General features: G+C 43.8%; 1 protein-coding gene across 17 annotated transcripts in view; it reads right to left on the reverse strand.

Annotated features, from left to right (window-relative positions):
• KIF16B (kinesin family member 16B) overlaps positions 1–19,900 on the reverse strand; it is a 367,948-nt gene extending 348,048 nt beyond the window's left edge. For 15 of the 17 annotated variants that reach the window (XR_005062399.2, XR_012131532.1, XR_005062401.2 and 12 more), the window contains exon 1: positions 19,736–19,888. Coding sequence is in view for 10 of the 17 variants with exons in the window: in XM_037022423.2 (XP_036878318.1) it covers positions 19,736–19,782 (47 nt within the window). In the remaining 7 variants the exon portion in view is untranslated. Of the gene's footprint in view, positions 1–19,735 lie in introns of all 17 variants that reach the window. The other 2 variants (XM_037022417.2, XM_037022418.2) reach the window with 2 other exon arrangements.
• Positions 19,901–20,469: the final 569 nt, after the last annotated feature.

The raw sequence follows: 20,469 nt of genomic DNA on the forward strand, positions 1-20,469 counted from the left end.
AGCAAGTAACAAAACAGCACAAAAACTACCATCTGAATTTGCAGTAAAACAGAAAGGAAGAGGGGCAGCAAAGGGATGGAAAAACAATATGCATATACACTGAGTAACTATTTTCCCAATTCTCCTAAAGCAGACACAAAACTAGTACCATTCTAGAAGCATAAGAGCAAACTTAATTCACCATGTGCAATGGATGCCTGACTCCAGGCCTGAGGTATGATTCTGCCATGGAACCTCAGCCCAGGGGAGAAAGCTAGAAGAAGGCAGAAGAATTTCAAACATCACAAAGTTCAAGCTCAAAACCTTGAAGAACTAAATTTTGCTCAAGACTAAAGATGATCATGACATTTTCACAGGCAATTCTGGGTACTCCGCAGGAAGGACAGCTGGGGGCCGAGACGGTGAAGGGACTGGGAGCTCAGAGAGGCTCAGAGAGATGGCGTGCTGGGCAAGAGGAAGGGAAGAGACCCGGCCCACAGCCGAGTCTCATGGAGAAAGGGAGGCCCAGGCTAGTCAGTGCTGCAGAAGGTTAGAGGGATTAAGAAGCAGTCAGTACCGCAAAGCCACAGAGAACTGCTGAGGGTGAAGCCAGCACTCCGGGCTTGGTTGCAGCTACATCCTCCTAAGGGTGGGAGTTAGGTGAACCTGGGCTCCCACAGGAACACAGCCAGCCAGTCAGTATAGTCAGTAGTCCATGCAAAAATTACAAACAGGGCACAGGTCATCTGGTTCATCAGGCACAGGACGTGGGCCACAAGAAGCCCACCCAGCCTCATCTCCCACACATGCCTCAGCTTCCCAATCCCATTCCAAACTCCTCCTTCTTCCAGCATGCACAAAGACCCCCACTCTGGTTTCTCTGACTGGAATGTACTTTTCTCCTCTACCTCACTTTTCCTTCAAAGATGTCTCCTCCTCCAGGATGCCTGCCCACACCCCTCCAAGCCAATACCTGCCATGTGACATTTCCTAACACACTACAGCGGGTCCTATGCTCCACCTGTTTGCTGTTGGGTGACGCCATGTTTGTCTTCAAAGTCTAGCTGCTTCCTGAGGGCAGAGATGATGCCCTGCTTTTCATCTATCCCACAATACCACCTCTGTCCTCCCACACAGCAGGTACTTGGATGCATAAATGCATAAGCAATGAAAGAATGAATTTAACAGCTGAACTGAAAACATGATACTAGTCTTAAACTCAAGCACTAAAGTAAAGTTAATGCTTCAAAGTTTACTATACATTTTCAATTTTTAAATGCTGATGTGTTTTCCCCACAGTATCAGTTAACTTGGCAGCAGAAACGAAGCTCAGTTCTTCCTGAAGACCCTCAGCTGTGACTCAATTCCAGGACCAAGGCATAAGGGCCTTGGAAAAACAAAGACGTGCATATGGCCAAACTTCTTCAATATGCTTCTCCAAAACACAGAAGCAATGTATTCATAAAAGAAAAGTGGAAGTTTAAGAGGGGTGGTGTAAGCATAAACATTGAGAACATACGAACCTTTTATTAATACTTCCTTTTGCTTTCCAATGTTCAGACATCAAGCCAACTATTTAATGTCCAAAGACATTCAGTTCAGTGTGGCAGTGCCATGAAAGAAATGAGTTTTCTCTGCCCTTTACCCACACCATCACTACAACCCTCCTTCCAGATTTATCTCTATTTTAGAAAAATGTTCTCAGTGACAGCTTTTGAAAAAAAAAAAATACAATAGCTGGCTTGTAAAAAGAAGACTGATTCCTCTTACAACACTGTCAGCTAAATATACCATCTAGGAGGAAGGTATGCTTCAAAACACCAAATCACAGGACTTTTTCTTCAAAAGACTTCACTTTGAGTCTGAGTAGAGTAAGATACAATCTTGATCTCCTGTAGCTTTTCCATCACCTGATATTGCCAGGCTGAGTGATTTAATAATTGTGGGGCAAGCACTAGGCTTCAGGGACCTAGGTTCAATTCTGATTTTTAGTAGCTCTGTGACTTTGGCACCATATTTAACTTTGCTGAGCCTTGGCTTGCTCACCTGTAAAATGGCTAAATAAAACTCACACATAATTGCCAAAAGTACTGGCTGTGCAGCAACGCTGCAGGTTTTGAGCTACCCCAATACATGATTTGGGGCTGAAAGATGTGACAGAAGCAAGCAGGCAACACAAGGCCAGGAACACAGCAGACAATTAGTGTGCTCATTTCCAACACAAATCCAAGATCAATCCGTTTACTCGGTGGCTTGTTGCGCCTATACCGCTTGCAGCACTTGAGATACACCAGTGAGGAAAACCAACAAGCCCTGCCTTCAGGGAGCTTATATTCTGGTGGGGAGATCTATATTAACTTTCTAGTGCTTTCCCAAAAATGGGTGGAAATGGAGGGAATCCAGAAAATACATTCTACCAAATTTCCTAGCCAGATCTCAAAAAAACGAAGAAGCACCATAGAGTTAACATTCATAAATTTTCATTTATGAAATGCTTTATCTTCATCAACATAATCCAGAGGTCACAATTCATAAAAAAAGAACAGCAGAAACACCAAAATTCCTTCACTTACTGTTAAATATCTGTGATTATGTCCAGTTATTCTGGCTATATGCTGAATGTTCTATCTAACCATGTGTAAGGCATACTGTCCTTCCTGTACTGTTCCCAACAGCCCTCTCCCGCCCCTGCCCTCCCCTAGGGCAAGCCTGCAGTGCTCACTCCCATATTAAATTAAGGAGAGCAACAGTGGCCAGAGGCAGGAATAGGTCAATAGACAAATACATGTCTCCCCTTTACAAAGCTCCCTAGGGGATACACACATGTATCTCCATAGGGCTTGCCCTTCAATGGGCCACTATCACCTAATGTGGATGAACACAAAGAAGCTATAAAAGCAAAGCCAGTCTAGGGGCTGGATGAGTGGTTCACCTCACCCAAGGAATGGTAGGCCAGACTAAGGAGAGACCTGATTTCAGCTAACATGATTAGTAAAACAAAGTCAGTTCAAAACGGAAGCCCAATCATGGCTTATGGCAGCACCCACATTTTGTATACTGGGAGAGAAGTGAGAAGGGCACCAGAAAGTTCTTTCCAGAATATTCTTGGACCACCAAACTGAATCCTACCACTTTGCTCAGCGCTTAAACGTCCCAGACTTGAAGAGCTGCTCCAGGCCTGCCTTTGCTCCCCATCCTGTTCAGACCACAATGGCCAGACCCGGAGCATGTCATTCCTCCCATGCCTTCTGAGTAGTGATGCAACACACAGCAGCAAGGAAACAAAAAAGCAGCAGCAGCCCCACTCTGCACTTAGGCCGGCTTTCATTTTACCATCACCAGGGAAACATCAGGGCATAAGGAGGAGGACACACTCACCATTACCTGGGCACCAGGCACCTGCAGTCCATGCGGTCAATCGGACCCCAGGCGAGGCCTCCCCACCCAGGAGTTCCCCAACTCTGCCACACACAGAAATCTCCCAGGGGCTTTAAAATTCCTGATGCCCAGCTGCACCCCATTCCAGTTAAATTCCGCTCCCTGGGGTAGCAAGCCATAAGCTGGGTTGTGAGGCCAGTGTCTCCAACTCCTAGTTTCTCCACTTCCCCCACTAAATATCTCAGAGGGACAATGTGGGGTCACCCATAATCAGGTGTTACTACCAAAGCTCAGAAGAGAAAATGAACTGACTTGGACCTGTGCAAAACCAGGTGAGAGAGGGTAAAGGCCAAAAGGCCCAGGAACCCCTAGCAGAGAAGCGCGCACCTTCACGTACCAGCAGGCAGTGTACCCAGAACTAGAATGATGTGGCCCAGTGTTTCAGAGGCCAAAGAGGCAGGTTCGAGTTCTGGATCTCTAACTAACCAATGCTTTAGGACCACCCAGCCTGCCTCCCCATCCATAAAATGGAGAGGAGTCTTGCCTGCTCTCCCCATCTCAGAGGGAGCCACGGGGCTCAGAGGATGGATGCAAGCACACAGCGAAGGACACCACCAATACAGACATGATCGTGGTCCTTATTTAGCATGACCAGCATGGTTTGCAGGAGCCCCCTTAAGAGATGTAGCTTCTAGAAGCCCCCACCTATGTCTGTTCTTTCCTAATGTTCATGGCACCAGGGAAAGGACTGGCTTTTCTAAGAGTTCAGGGAAATTCAAGGATGCCTATAACACAAGGATGGGACAAGCAAAGGGAACTCGAAGATAACAATTCCCCCAAACACCGATAACACTAATATTGTCGTAAATGGTAAGGGGAAATGCCTAAGTGTTTTAAATCAAGCAAATGAAGGCATTCATTCTAAACCTTGTTTTACCATGGCCCCCAGGGCTAGGACTGGTGCACTCTGTGTTTTAAAATACCTTCAATTTGTTGTTAATATTTAAAAATCAAAATCTGGGTTTATGGCCTGACCTGAAATACGGGAGGGCCAGCACTCCGTCTGTGCTCCAGAGAACAGCAGGGGTGGGGGCTCCCGCCATGCGCCCACACAGCCCTCTCAGCTTTGCGCTCTCCCCTGGCTCCCCACAAGGGGCTAGGAACCCCACAGGAAGCCAAGTCTTCAGAGACGGGATGACTCCAATAGCATAACACTTCGGTAAATAAATAATTGGCAAATTTGAAGATTCTGAGTGTGGCTTCTCAAAATTCATGTACTTCCTGTTGGATTTTATTATTTTTCTCCCACCTGTGGTGACCTCTAAAGGAGAAAGTGATAAAAATGCTGGCTAATGTGATGAAATTAATCAAGTGGACTTTTAACAAAATAAAGTATGATTAGTCCAGCTAGGAGCAAATAGAGCTTGATTTGTTCAGGTTTTCTAATTTCTTAGTTAGGATTTACTAAAGAACCAGCAGCGAGGGCTTTCTGTCTCATCACCTCTGTCTTTTCTGCATGAGCTGCACCTTCCTCATCTTCAGTCCTTCTGACTGCTTGACAGCATTTGCACCTCCTGACACCTTCGAGGCATATGACTTTTGAAGCATGAAGCCGCCTTTCTCCAGGGTCTAATCCAGGGGCAATGTCACATTCTCAGTGCTCAAGAATTCATCCAGATTCCTTGAAACTGAATACTCTATCAGTTTACAGGCAGAAATAAAAGAAAGAATCTTGTCATCAAGCCAGAAGGGTCTGAGGGTTTGATACCACCATGCTCTTTGCAATAAAACAGAGCAAAAAACTGGTCTGGGCTCATTTCTGGGCTCAGCTGACCAATCTATGCACAGGATGGCAGGCCCGTTCAGAACAGCTGTATGAGGGCAAAGGAAGTCTCCAGCTACAGCACGCCTAACACTGTGCACCTTAATCTGGACCTCAATTCTAAGGAGGGGAGTGGGGGCAGGAGCTGGGACATAATGCAATGGCACACACTGTCTGAAGGGACCTCATCTTGAGATAACATGATGACATCAAATGAGCAGCTCACTTCTGTGCCACTCAAGCCCTCCACTGTTAAGTGCTGTCTTTCTGTTCTTCTATGATTAATCAGGCTTTTTAATTCAGCCCCCATTCTCCTGCACACTGACACTTCCTGAGCCCCCCTCTCCACACACCCTCCTGTTTCAGGGCTCTGCTACATCTGCATTTTCAAAGCTTGAGGAACCCAACTCAGCACCTGAAATAGGAAGCTCTCCAACACAAGTGGGAAGAAACAAGGCCCTTTGCTTCCTACAAGTCATACAGGAAAGGGACTTGAGAACAGCCATGTGAGCCTCTGAAAACACACAAGTGGATAAATCACATCACGCTGAAGCTACACAGAAAGCAAACTGCTGGTGCGGTTCTATAGCAAAGGCAATATTAACAGAGCCATGAGGAAGTCCTTTCAGTTCCTCAAATGACGCCTCTGGGCCTCCCACATGCTGTTCCCTCCACCCACTCCACGTGTCTGCACCAGCTAACGCCCACTTTAGGTTGAGTTGTCTCTCCCTCCCAGTACCTTCCCTGATGCCCCAAGTCTGAGTTAGCCCACCACAGGCTTCCACCGAACCACAGGACCTGGTCCAACAAAAGCAGGTGCCCGGCTTGCACACCACCACATCCCAATGTGCAGCCCAGAAGCTTTCAAAGATTGTGGGGAGCTCTGTGAGGTCAAAACTGTTTTCATAATTACACCAGGGCACTATTTGCTTTTTTCACTATCATTCTCTCATGAATACTCTGTGCAGTTTCCAAGAGGCTACAAGTGTTAGATGGCAGGGTGACTCTGATGGCTGAGGGAATGTGTGCTGACGTGCTCCTGTTTCAAAGATTGTTGCTTTAATTTCTAAATGGTAAATACAGACTGATACAACCCACAACCACAAAAACTCTTTGGAGTCCTTGATAATTTTTAAGAGTGTAGGAGTCTCCAAAACCAAACACTTCAGGAAGTGCCAGTCTAGCACCTACCCTTCCATATGCATGCCTCTAAGCACAGCTTCAATGCACTGAGCACTGTGCAAAAGTTTGGGATCACAGGGCAGTGAAATCTCTGCCCCAATAATTTATCAAGCCACAGTCCAAAAGTATCCTTCCAAAGAAAAGCTCAGACACAGGAAAGCAGTTTTTCATATGCAGAAAGCATCTAATGTCTGCTGAAGGGAGGAATGAATGAATAAATGAATGAGTGAGAAATGACAAATGAATAACTACAAACATGCTCCAAAGGCTAAGAAAGATGGTACACAAAATAAATCAGATTTATCCAGGACTGATGAGCAATAGCTCCCTCTCTAAAGACAGAGCAGAATAAATGGAAGAGGGAGAAAGACAGTAAAAGCAGAAATCACCACTAAATCCTCTGACTCTTCAATATCGAAAGAGAAAGGAATTACAGCCAAGATCACATTAGAGACAATTAAATCAGTTCCATAAGCATTTATGTTCCAGGAAAGGAGGAATGAATTCCTTCCAATAATTCTTCAATTCATTCATTAGTCATAAAAAAGAGCAGGAAATCTGAAAACTATGTTAGTGGAAAGGGCAGGCTAGTTTGTGACAATATGGACGGATCTACAGGGTATTATGCTAAGTGAAATAAGTAAGACTGAGAAAGACAAATACCATAAGATTTCACTTATATGTGGAATCTAAAAAAATAAAACAAACCAGATATAGACTCACAAATGCAGAGAACAAACTGGTCGTTGCCTTAAGAGAGAGGGGAGGGGATAGGCAAAATAGGTGAAGGTATAAAGAGTCACAAAGTTCCAATCATAAAATAAATAAGCCATGGGGATAAAAGTAGAGCATCAGGAATATAGTCAATAATATTGTAATAACTTTGTATGGTGACAGATGGTAACCACACTTTAGTGGTGATCATTTCCTAATGTATATAGTTGTCAAACTGCTATGCTGTACACCTGAAACTAATATAATATTGTACATCAACAATACTTCAATTTAAAAAAAAGTGCAGGCTAAGTTACCCCTGGAAAGAAGGTTCTCTTGTGGGAAAAAAGCCTGCCTTTGGAGTGTTCCTACCTTCCCTTCTTACCAGCCTCCTCTTTCCAACACTGGTCCACTGACCTCACCATACACTGAACATCGGTCCCCATCTCCCCAGCTCACCTTCAGTGGCTGTCCACTGTTAACAGAAGAAAGGCTGTTGATCTCAGTGCTAGCAGGGTCTCACAGGTCACTAAGTGAAGCTCTTAAGCCTGACACTCTAGCCTGGTGACCAGCCTGCCTCCTCCACACAGCAGTTCCCTGCCTGCTCCCACTGCTCCTCTACTCAACCACACCGCCGTGGACCAGCTAGTCACTCACACACTAGCCTGAGCTTCCTCAGGACAGAGGCCATGCCCACTGGCGTCCCCAGTGCCTAACACAATGCTTGGAACTTGGTAGGTGGCCAATAAATGCTTGCAGGGTGAATGGTCACATGAGTAATCATGACCATGCACATCCACACCTCTTGCTCAATTCAACTACTTCTATTCCTGCCCCGAGAGTCCACTCTCCAACAGCCCAAGTGACCTTCTGACACTGTAAGTCAGGTCAGGCCTCTCCCCTTCTCTCACCCTTCCAGTGGCCCTGACTACATATCAAATACAGCCTAAGACCTTCCCATGGCTTCCTGGGCCCTGTGTGACCCACCACTCCCCTCCTTCTCTGCACTCCAGTGCCACTGGCCTCCTGCACCCAGTGCACACTCCAGGAAAGCTCCTCCCACAAAGCCTTGAACTGCTATTCCTTCTGCCTAGAACACTCTTCCCAACAGTCCCACAGTTGATCACCTTCTTTCCTCCTTCCCTGGCTGCCGTTATCTGTGGTTGTCTATCCCTTTGCTTTATGTTCTTCGTAGACTTTCATCCACCTACCATTTCATACAATCCATTGCTGACTCACTGGACCTACACCATCCATATGGCAGCTATTAGCTACACGCAGCTAATGATCACGGAAACGTGGCAAGTACGCACTGAGTTGAGCAGTATCAAATGCATACTGGATCCAAAGACTTAGTCCCCCCACCAAAAAAAAAAGAATCTAAAATATCTCATCAATACTTCTCCTATTCTTTGCATTCTGAAATAACATTTTTAACATATTGGGCTAAATTAAATAGACTATCAAAATCAATTTCATCTATTTTTTTTTACCTTCATACTGTGGCTACCATAAAATTTTAAATTACATATGTGGCTCACACTGCATTTCTAGTAGATTGCAGAACACTAGAATATAAGCTCCCTGAGTGTAGCCACTTTATCCTATTTACCAATGAACCTCCAAACTTTAAACAGAACCCTGTACACAGAGATACTCAATAAATACTTAATTATTGAAAGACTTTCCACTGCTATGAATCTTCCCCATCTTACAAGGTCCAGATCAAGGCTCCCTCTTCCCAGAAGCTCTTGGGATTGCCCCACTTGGTGCTTATTCCCCCAGCACCTATCACAGGGTCCACCATAGTTAGCCACTCAACAAGTCCAATAATTCAGCAACCATTCATTGAGCATCTATGTTACACTGGGTGTTTTTAGGGATCATCTACCTCACTTAATTATCATGATAACACAAGAGGAAGAAGAGACTATTAGACTCATGTTTTAGAAGGATTTGAGGCTCAGAGAAGTGAAATGACATACCCAAGCTCACACACTCAGCAAGTGGCAGATAGAAAGCAAACTCATGTCTTCCCCAGCCCCTGGCACTGGGCCCTCCACATAAGGCCCAGGCTGGCAGACATGGTGTGCTTGGCCTGCATAGTAATCTCTTTGCTCATTTATTTTAGCTATAATCTTTGCCAACACATTAGGATTTTAGCAGTCTAGATTCCATTTTTATTCAACACTTGAACACTTACTATCTGCTGAGCACAAAGACCATATCCAGGAACAAGACAGAAATGGTCCCTGTCCCGCTGGAGGGATTCAGACAATAAACTAATAAATAAGGAAAATGCATAGTAGGAAGGAAAACTGAGAAAGGGGATAAGGAACTCCAAGGATGAGGGGATGATATTTTCAACAGGGTGACTGAGGACATGACATTTGAGCAAAAACTCTAAGGCAGGAAGAAGTGGGGCATGTGAGCATCTGGGTTTCCACACCTACTGCAGATGGTACGGCATCATTGGTTGGAATGGAGAAAGTCACCTCTCTGGACACTGAGTGCAGCTGAAACAGAGAAGCTCCTCTTTGCGGTATGGAATTGTCACAGGAAAGTGGCTTCCTAGCCAGGAAACACAGCCTCCTGACGTCCTTGCATCCAGGTCCGACCAGGTGACCAAAGAAAGGTAAACACCAGTAATGTGTCTCCTCAACACCCAGGAGGCCGAGAAATGGGTGAACCTTCCCACCCCCCGCTCCCTTCCACTACCCGGACAGAGATGACAGTGAGGCCCCAGGAGCAGAGGCTCCAGAGGATGGGAGACAAGCTCCCTGCTGACTGGAAGCCAAACACAGTGATCTGCTTACATGAGCTGATGATAAACTTCTTTGGTACCTTTAGGTGTTAAGCCATTAAAATGTGGGAGTAAACCTGTTACGTAAGATGGCAAGTGCCCCTCTACACACAATTACCTGCCCTGACTCTGAAGCTAAGAATCTGCTGCTACTCATCCTAACCTCAGTGCTCAGAGTTTGTAATGTGGATGATTGCAGGCCTGCATGGTCCCAGGTGGCATTGCGCTGTTGCCCCTGCACTACAGATTTAACTAATTATGCCTAAAACCAATCCTTGACATACCACTGAGACCTGCCTTCCCCCAACTCACTCTAAAATCCAACCTTTTCCACCCTATTAAGGAGTAAGGGTCCCCATGAGTCCTCTTCATTTGACATGCGAAACTGAACAATTAACCCAACCAAGGTGTTCAGAGCTCCAAATGTCTGTCTACAAAGGATGCCAGAAAGCATAATTCCTCAATCTTCTGAAGTAGCAGAGCTATTCTGGGGGAAATGTCACTTCTTACCCCTATGTCCTACCAGTATGGGAAAAGTTGGCCCTCAAATTAAGAAAAGCTTAATTAAGACAGAGATGTTTTGTAATACAACTAAATGCACTGTGTGATTTTGGGCCAGGAAAAAAGACATTATTGGGGCAACTGAAGAAATCTGAATAAATCAGACCAGTGAAAAGTATTGCATCAATGTTATTTTCGTGGTTTTTAATTATACTATTGTCATGTAAGATTATAACATCTAGGGAACTTAGGTGAAAGACACATGAGAACTCTGCACTATTTTTGCAAGTTTTTGTAAATTTTTAAAAATGAAAATCTTAGAAGTATTTTAAAAAAAAGAAGAAGAAAAGAAAAGCATCTTACTTGGTGCTCATATATGAGCATCAGCCCAGGACTACTGACATTTTTCTCTCAATTCCCCTTCTATCTGACCAAGCAGAGAGCACTCAGATGAAAACACTAACTTTTAGGAAAAGAAGAGAACAGACCAAAATCTATTTTTAAAAGCTTCATTTATGCAACTTTTCTCACTTTTGAGCTAGTCTCCATCACCGTGAATCATTTTTTCTTAAAAGCTCCCTGGGGATCTTAAGTCCCATTTACCTGGAACAGGAGCTCACAGAGTGACTTGGCTGTGCCCTGAGCAGAATTTCCAAGCAGAATCTACTGTGGTGCTTTACACTCTGTTAATAAAAACCTGAAAATAAGAATCAGCAGGTACAACCACATGAGAGACTGTGAGGCCATCTGAGAAAGAAAGCTCCTGAGAGTAGACATCCATCCCATGGTGAGTTCAGAATCCTAGACTCTCAGAAGTTGAAAATTCCCATTCTAAGCTTTACTTATCCTCCTGGGAGCTGAGCCCCACCCCCCACCCCCCCCCCCAGCTTCCAGGACTGACTAACACTCTAATACCATCCTTACTTCAATGTTCACTCTGTAAAAAAAAAAAAAATCTGATTTTACCAACTTCTGAAAGGGGTAACAAATTCACTAGGGTCTTTCAAACTATAGATAATAAAATCAATTTAGTAGGTAACAAACTTCTTTTTTAGTGAAATAGTAGAAAGCACAAAATATCAGTATGCATTGAGCTATAGATGTTGAAAGTACAGAGCCCTGTAGAGTCCTCATTGGCCTCCTAAAATACAAATGTCCTTCATTTTAAATATGATAAATCCCTTTCATCAAGTCAGAGAAGTAATTAAATGAATCTTATATTCACAGTAACTTTTATTAGAAAATCTGAAATGTGTTCCCGTGGGGGGGAAATACTGTTGCAAAAAAAGTCTAAAACTCTTCCTGCAAAGTTTTACCCTGAGATATGTATTAATTACAAAGAGGAGAAAATATAATTACAACAGAGAAACCTAGGAGACACAACTCCTAACCAAGCGATCAAGGTCAACATCCCCAATACTAAGACAAACTGACATCAGGAACCCCCGATATGATATGAAATGAGCACAACAGCACTTACATGGTATTCTCGCCAAAACTGCATAACTTCAATTTAATCAAGATAAAACATCAGAGAAATCTTTTAAACTACCATTAAAACATAATTGGTTATTTGCTTCACATTAGTTGTCAAGACCACCAAAAGGAAAGGAAAAAACCTCCAAATGTTCCAAACTCCAGGACCCCATCCTAGGGTATCTCACAAGAATCGCTGCAGCTACCCCGCTCCTGCTCAGGAAATGTGCGCACGCACACACACCTGTCTGCCGAGCCTGGCTTCGTGATGCCCAGGTGAGGGCTGGGGTCTGGGACAGGTGTGTTGTCCCACACAAACAGTAAAGGAGTTTGGAAAGTTTTTATTACAGGAGCCAAACTGCACAAGTGAACAAGGATTAGCTCTCTCCTTCCTATAACCCTCCTTCAACTGGAAGGGAAGATAGAATCTGGACCTGAATACCGCCTTTTGAATAAGCCCACCCACCATCTCAGAGAGACCTAGGTTTCATCTTACTTAGGCTACAAGTATCCTCCAGAGAACACGTCAGCAAGCCAGAAGCCCACTTTCCCTTGGCAATTCCCCCTCAAAAAGCCCTGGCTATAAAAAGCCTCTTGCTGGCCAGGACAGCCAGGACAGAGGGGTCCCTCTCAGGTTTAGCAATAAACCTGGTTGGGCTGTTGAGTTCGCATCCCCTCTCTTCTTTCAAGGGCAGTCAACAGGTGTCAGCTCCATGCCCTCACCCACCAACCTACTGCCCCCAGGACACCACCTCCTACCCATCAACTAAAACAGTTCCCTCCAAATCACCTAACCAGCCAGCTGGGCAAGGGCCCTGACCTGTGCAGCCTCTGATGCAGGCAGCATTCCTTCCTTCCTCCTTGCTGGCCATGACATTCCACTCCCCTGCTTCTCTACTCTCCTCTCTCCATTGCTTGGTCCTCTACTCCTGCCTTCTTATGTGTGGCTGTCAGTAACAAGTGTGACTAAAAAAATAACAGCAGCCATGATTTACTAAAAGGTTATTACATGCCTGGAAGTGTACTGAATACTACATATATCTGATCTAATCCCTTCAACAACAGTATCATTTGACAGAAGTGGTTTTCAGATGATGTGACTTTAGAACCCTTTTATACTCTTAAATATTACTGTGAAGCCCAAAGAGCCTTTATTAGTGTTGATTTTATCTACTGATAGTTACCATATTAGAAATTAAACTGAGAAATTTTTAAAACATAGAATGCACAGCACACAGAGCTAAGATAATATCACACATCACAGAACTTCTGGAAAATTCCACTGTACCCCCTTGATAGATGACAGCAAAAAAGGCAAGAGAGAAGGGCTCAAATCCCGACTCCACAGTAACCGAGCTATGTGACCTTGGGTGGCTGCTCAGTCTCTGAGCCCTAGCTCCTCATCTGTAGAAAAGGATGCTAATTTCCAAAGAGCATGAGCCAAGAATGTAATAGCTACTCTCTAAAGGATGGCTGGGAATACTGCTTCAGGTAGGCAAACTCCACCCTCTTAATCTAAGCGACCAGGGAGAGCTCTTTCTCCAGCTCCTAGAATCCCCCAGAGGCTCCATCTCAGCCACACACAGATTCTACTAGTATTTTTATGTGCTGTGTGTCCCTGCCTTCTCTGCCACGATACCAGCAGTCCCTGGACGCCAAGGGCTTCTCCATCAGTGAGCACCAAGGCAACAGGTCACCACACAAAGGGCTCCGAAGAGAACTGGAGGGAACTGGAGCCAGAGCGGCCAAGCATTATTATCTGAGGGGTCTCAGTTTCCTCTGTAAAATGGGGATAAAAAGCACTCAGTCAGTCAGTTGGTGGGAGGAGGAATCAAAGCTGCCAAGGTAAAGAAATGCGCACAGTGCCTGGTGCACAGCAGCTTCTCCAAACATGTCTCCCCACTTAATACGTCTGCCATCACCATCACAGACCCAAGGGACTACCACGAACTATTTTCCCTGACACAGTGGCCCTTAAAATGGAAGACTTCAGTACACTCTGAAGATTCAATCCCAGTGAAAACACCACTGGCATTTTTTTTTCTTCTCCTTTTAACTTGATAGACAAGACACTAAATTCCACCTGAGAGGCTAATCAGGAAGTGCAGCTAAGAACAGTCAGAAAATGGGGCGGGCTCACCTTATCAGCTGAGACAGAGAATTATAAAGCTATTGCCTCGCTGGTTGCCAGCCCTCAAGACTGGGTGTTTTCTTTGGAAAAACATTTTTTAAATACTTGTTACTGAATGAAGTTACAATCATTAAACTATAAAAATAACAGTGAATAATGACAACCAATTCTCACAGAACCCTTGCTACATGCCAGGCACTGTGCATAGAGCTTTCTCCACATACTTTATCTCATTTGAACCTCACGACAATCACACTAACAGTACCAACTGCAACTCATTAGTATATCTTGAAGTCAATTTAATGGATCTAGAAATGCATTTTTAAATGAGGTAGAATAAAACAGAATAGAAAATATGAGTGGACTGCATGTGTTAAAAAACAAAATTAACCAAGTAAATTTAAAGATCTAATTGGCTTTAAGTGATTCATGAATTGGGCAGCTCCCATCTAGCAAGTAGAAAGATACTCCATTGACCTGCAAAAAAGGAAAGGTTTTTAAAGGTAGAGAGAGCACAGTAAAAAAGAAATTATTAGCAGAGAACCTTGTTTTAGGCAAGGTGGCCCTCATAAGGGAAACAGAAGGAGTCTATCAGTACACTTCCTAGTGCTGACCAGGTAATTCCATGTTGGCTGATTAAAGGTTATATTCCTGGGGGTCGGTTATGTATCAAGTCCTAGGTTTCTGACATTTGGACAACAGTATGAATAACTCCATCTTTGGGCCTATGGTTCTCCTTTTAATACACGTAACACCTTATGAAGTGCTTTTACGCATCTACCGAGTTTCAATCTTAAAAGTCTATTGTGAGTCACAGGAAAAAAATATCTGAAAAAGACTTTGTTTCACAATTTATCAGGCACATACAATTATTACCACCATTGTACAGATACAAAACCAGAGGCTTGGAACAATTAAGTCTCTTGCTCAAATTTACTCAGCTTATAAATGACAACTAAAACTGGAACCCAGGCAGTCTGCCCTCTGACCCGGACCCTGCTGACACTGGCTGATCAATGGAACAGGATAGAGGGCCCTGAAGAATCACCTAGTATTTCCATGACCAACAGAAAATGAGCAAATTAGTTACCAAATTATTATTGTGTTGTCTCTTCACAGGAGAAAAAAAAATTAATGTGCCTTGTAAAACTGTGGAAAAAATGAAACCAATAAAAAATAAAAACTAGGCAGAACAAAGGAGGAACTCACAAAGAAAAAAGGTATAGAGACAATACATAAATGTTAAACTTTTGCCCATTAATAAGTATGAACAAATTAAGTTTCTGCTAATGTTTTACTCATTTCAAAAAGCGTAACTGTGACTGTTCTAAGAAACTAACCTGGGGTAAGTGAACAGTTTCCCAATCTGTAAAATGGTATGCCACTAATAGTCTCTACCTGCTAAGATTGTTGCAAAGATTAAGATTTTGTGCCACTGGTACAGAGCAAACGCTCAGCTGAGGCAGCTGTTGTTAACTGATGCAAGATAATGGCACTTTACAATTTGAACCTACCACTTTTCTGCCACATAACCAAAAGTCACAAGGTAATAAACACAAGCACATAACACTGGCTTGAATCAAGTACTGGGTGTTTCTTGCAAGGAGGACTAGTTACTGCAAAGCCCCCTAGCTCAGAAACTCAGTATTGCTGCCACACTTTAAGAGCCTGGCTGCCATAGCCTCCCTCAATTCCTAATCACTCCAGGCCTTCCTTTCTGTTGGTTGCCATCTTTTTGCCTAAAACTCTTCTACTCTAAAAAATTAACATTACAAAATTTCAATCTGCACCCCATCTTCATAGCAGCATTAATTACAATAGCCAAGACATGAAAACAATCAAGGTGTCCACTGACAAATCAATGGATAAAGAAGCTGTGATGTATATTTATACAATGGAATATTACTCAGCTACAAAATAGGAAATCCCATCATTTGCAAGATTGGAGTAGACTTTGAAGGCACTACTCCCAAGTGAATGAAGTAAGTCAGAGAAAAACAAATATTATATGACCTCACTTACACATAAAATCTAAACAAACAAACAAATGAAAAACTCAGAAAAACAGATCAGAATTGTGGATGCCATGGTGGGCAGTTAAGGAATTAGAGGAAGGTGGTCAAAAAGTACAAACTTCCAGTTATAAGGTAAGTGCAAGGGAAGTAATATACAACATGATAACCATGGGTAACACTGCTGTATGATATACAGGGACATTGTTAAGAGAGTAAATACTAAGCATTATCACCACAAGAAAAAAATTTCTTTTTTCTTTTTTTTTATTATCTATATGAGGTGATGGATGTTACTTAAACTTACTGTGATAAAGATTTCACAATACATGTAAGTCGGGTCATATGTTGTACAGCTTAAGCTTACACAGTGCTATATATTCCTTATTCTCAATAAATCAGGGAGGAAAAAGTTTTAACAATTTCCTTCAACCTTCCCAGACTATCACCTAAAAATTCTTTATTTAAGGCCAAAGACTTTCTAGGTAACTTCTTAAAATTACATAAATAGGTATGCATTTATTAATCATAAAACTATACATGAACAAAGTAAAAACTGAAAGAGAAAAAGAAGAGCCTTCAACCATCACCTAAAAGATTCAGTCCTCCTCCTCAGACTTACCACTCTAAGGCTTATTATGAATCATTCTATACAGATTCAGCTGGGGGTGTGTGGGGGTGTGGGTGGGTGTGTGTGTGTGTGTGTGTGTGTAACATTTTCTAATGCACATATTGACACAACTCTACTCTGCTGCTATAGGTGTTTATTTTTGTGGCTATCTTGCTTTTCTCTCTTAATCCCCTATCTTGGAGCTCTTAAAATCAACACTTCTATAAACTCTGCAGAGCATTTTACCAAATGAATAGGCCATAATTCGACAAAGTCCCCATCTTTATACAATTAGGTCACTTAGAATTTTTTGTTGCTACAAATAGTGATGCAACAAACATCCCTGCACATACATCTAGGTAGGTAGGAATACAATCCATAAAATAAATTCTTAGAAATGAAATTGCCCAGAGAGCTTATAGATTTCTAATCTTGACATCTACTGTCAAATTTCCCCAATACGAGAGTTCCAGAGGTTTTGAGCCTTTATGATTTTATCACCATTCCTTTGCCAGCACTTAATGTTGAGTTAATATTCACCAATCTCACTGGTTAAAAAAAAGGCCTCTTACTACTATTATAATCTGCATGTTTAGGTCAAGTATTTTTGGTTGGCCAGTCATATATCTCTTTCCATTTCACTACCAACTTCTGGATCATTGCCTCTTCCTGAAATTTAGAAGACTGCCAATACTCTTGTCTCCAAGACCAATGACCAACCAAGGACCTCATTTTACTTGCATCATCAGGGCACCATCCTGGCAACACCTGACACCAACCATCACCACCTCCTTCAGGACACTCTCCCTTCCCTGCCATGACAATTTGCTGAACTGGGTCTCCTCCGTGAGCGGCAAGCCAATCTTCTCCCTGGAATCCTAAAGACAAGTATATCCCAGGGTCCAATCCCTAGTTTCGTTCTCTCACTACAACATTCCTTTTTTTTTAAATGTACTGCATATAGGTAGGTAGATCTGTGCTTTATACATACAAATAAGATTTTCTCCTGAAAAATCTCTTCACTGTAATGTTCTTAACCTGTTATCTATGTGCAAAAGATTTCTAGCTGTCAATCCCTGAATCACCTGAGACCTTAACCCCGGTTTCTAACAGTCCACTGAACACCAGCAAAGACATGGAGGGCCTACCCGCACTTCAGATAATGAATAGGGTCAACACGTGAACGGCATCCACTCTGTGTGGGACACTGCACTTGTACTTGACACTGCCGCATCTCACGTATCTCTATATACCCAAGAAAGAACACACCAACTTCACCATCCACCTTCCCCAAACCTCTTCCACCTCCTTGAGCATCAAACCTCAGTTAATCACTCTATATTCTTCCCCTTTCCCCTTCTTCCCATCGGCAATGAGCAGCCAAATCTTGTCAATTCTGCCAGTAAACTATCTCAGTGTTATCTACTCAGCCTTCCCTCTTCCACTTTCAGCCCAACTACTGCTTTCTTACCTCTTGCCCTAATCCTGACGCAACAAGAGCTCTCTGCTGAGAGCTCAACTATCATCACCTCACTCTACTTCCAAAAGCACATGGCATTTGGACGTGTTTCCTGCCATCCCCCCATATAACTGGGCTCCAGGCCTACACTGGCAAAACACCGCACTCGGGGCATCCCTCCCAGTTGTCCCAACACCTTCCAAGCGTCCTGCCAGCATACAGTCCCTCCCTCACCAGACAGGCTCCGGCTCCTAGAAGACATTCATCAGACCTCAGTCACCTTGTCCCCCAGACAGCACCGAGCACAATGCTGTGTATTTGGTAAGTCCTTAAATACTTTCTCAAGTACTCAATACAATGATCTAGCTTGTGCTCAATATTATTCCAAAGGAAAAAAGGAACTTCTATATACATGTAAATCCAAAATAAAGAAAAACCTTTTTAAATCATTTAAATGACTTTGGGATCTGTTTGTTTTGAATGATTGAATATACACAGAAATACACATATTCCCTTAGGACTTACAAAAAGTCAAACTCCCTCCCTAAAAAGCTTTAGAAATTACTTAAAAATTACAAAAGCACTGGTTTCCAATAGCTACAACCAGAATAATGATCCTTGTTTGCCAAGAGAAAATAGATTGAGGTAAGTCAAAGATTCTGGCAACCTCCTGATTTTATGATCTTCTAATGCCCTCAGCTGTCAGAAGAACTACCGATGACCTCCACCAATTGATATGACCAAAGTGGAAAAGCCATATGGTAAGTCAAATATCCCGCAAGTTGACTGAGAAACCAAGAAAATACCTTATTAGAACTGCACTTATCAACTAGGAAGGACACAGCCCATTTCCGGCTACTCCATTCTTTAAAGTTAAACCTATCTAAAAAGTAACTTTTCCAAAGCAACTTTCTAAACTGATTAAAAGAGGTCACTGTAAAGCACAGATTATTCTTCACTGAATGAAATGTCAAATCATTCTGAAAACATTACTTTGTAGAAACAGAAAAGATTAAATTCCAACGGTATTTATTATAACTCTCCCCCTCTGTTAACAGTGGCATGTTTCAAACACGTGTACTTAACTGTCCTTGATTTTTTTTTCTCCCCAGTAGTCAAAATTTTGTTTAAGTTTTCCCATCTCTTTAACCTAAAGTTAAGAACTGCTAAAGTACTGATTAAAAGTGCGGGTTCACATTTAGGGTCTCGAAATCACCTCCGTTTGCAGATTTAAAAGTAACATTGTTAACAGAGAACTTCTGAGTTGGCATAATTGAAAGGAGTTTGCCTGACAGCTCTTGGTGTCCCCATAACTGCTCCCAAGTTCTCCCAAACGATTTTGCAGCTTCATGGAAGTGATCCCTTTATGTTTGTTAAAAGGGGAACAAGCAAACCTCAAGTTAATGGGACTGGGAAGAGTTCATAGAAATCTTCTTCCAGGCCTCGCAAACTATTTACCCCCACGTTCGCCTCCAGGGCAGAGTGAAAGGGACAGTAAAGCGTGAAGTGCTCCAGGCCCACAGGGCCCTAGAGGCCACAGCCAGGGCCCAGGGGGCCGGAGACCGGCCCGTGACATTCAAATCTAGACTGGCCTTTGAGGGGAGTTGGAGACCAGCTTCCTCCGGGAGAGGAGCATCAGGGGCCCGCCTGCGCAGCCCGCCAACTCACCTGCGATTCATGGGCCGGACCCTCACGGCCACCTTGACCGATGCCATTGCTCATCCCGGCCCGGCCCGCGCGGGTCACCCCCTGCCCAGCGCCCGGCGACTGAGGAGACTCTGGCCCCCGGCACTCGGCTCCCGCCCACTTCCCTCTGCCCCCGCCCCTCGACACGGCCCGAACCGGCGTCCAGCGGCGGCCCCACCTGCACCGCCACTGAGCATGCCCAGAGCGGCTCCAGCCCGCGTGATTCCTGCGCCGGGATTTGGCGGCGGCCGGGACGCGCGGAGGGGCGGGGCCGGGACGCTGGGGCGCCGCCGCCTGCGGTCGCCAAGTCGGGAAGAGCTGCAAGTTGTGGTCTGGCAGTCACCGAAGGCGACCGGGGCAGAGTGCTTTCAGGACAGTGGAACCCAGCCTCATTCCCTGAAAAACTAGGAAGGAGAAGAAGGAATTTCTCAGTAATTTAGGACCAGAACAAGGACTCCAGTCGTCTAGGTCAGATTAACAAAAAGTTTTTCATCCCTTAGTAAGGATCTGGCCTTACCCACTGTGCGGAAGTTAGCTCACCCAATTAACAGAGTAGGAAACCGAGGCACAGAGAAGATTATTACAGTTTACTTGTGGGAGACTCTGCTGGGGCCTTCTCCGCTACCCTGAGACTGTCCAAGGCATGTTTTGGACCCCTCAATTCAGGAATACCGACAAATAAAAATGAGGACACTGGATGTTTTAAATGTGGGCGA

This window comes from Manis javanica, chromosome 5, assembly GCF_040802235.1.
Source record: "Manis javanica isolate MJ-LG chromosome 5, MJ_LKY, whole genome shotgun sequence".
NCBI classification, from domain to species: Eukaryota; Metazoa; Chordata; class Mammalia; order Pholidota; family Manidae; genus Manis; species Manis javanica.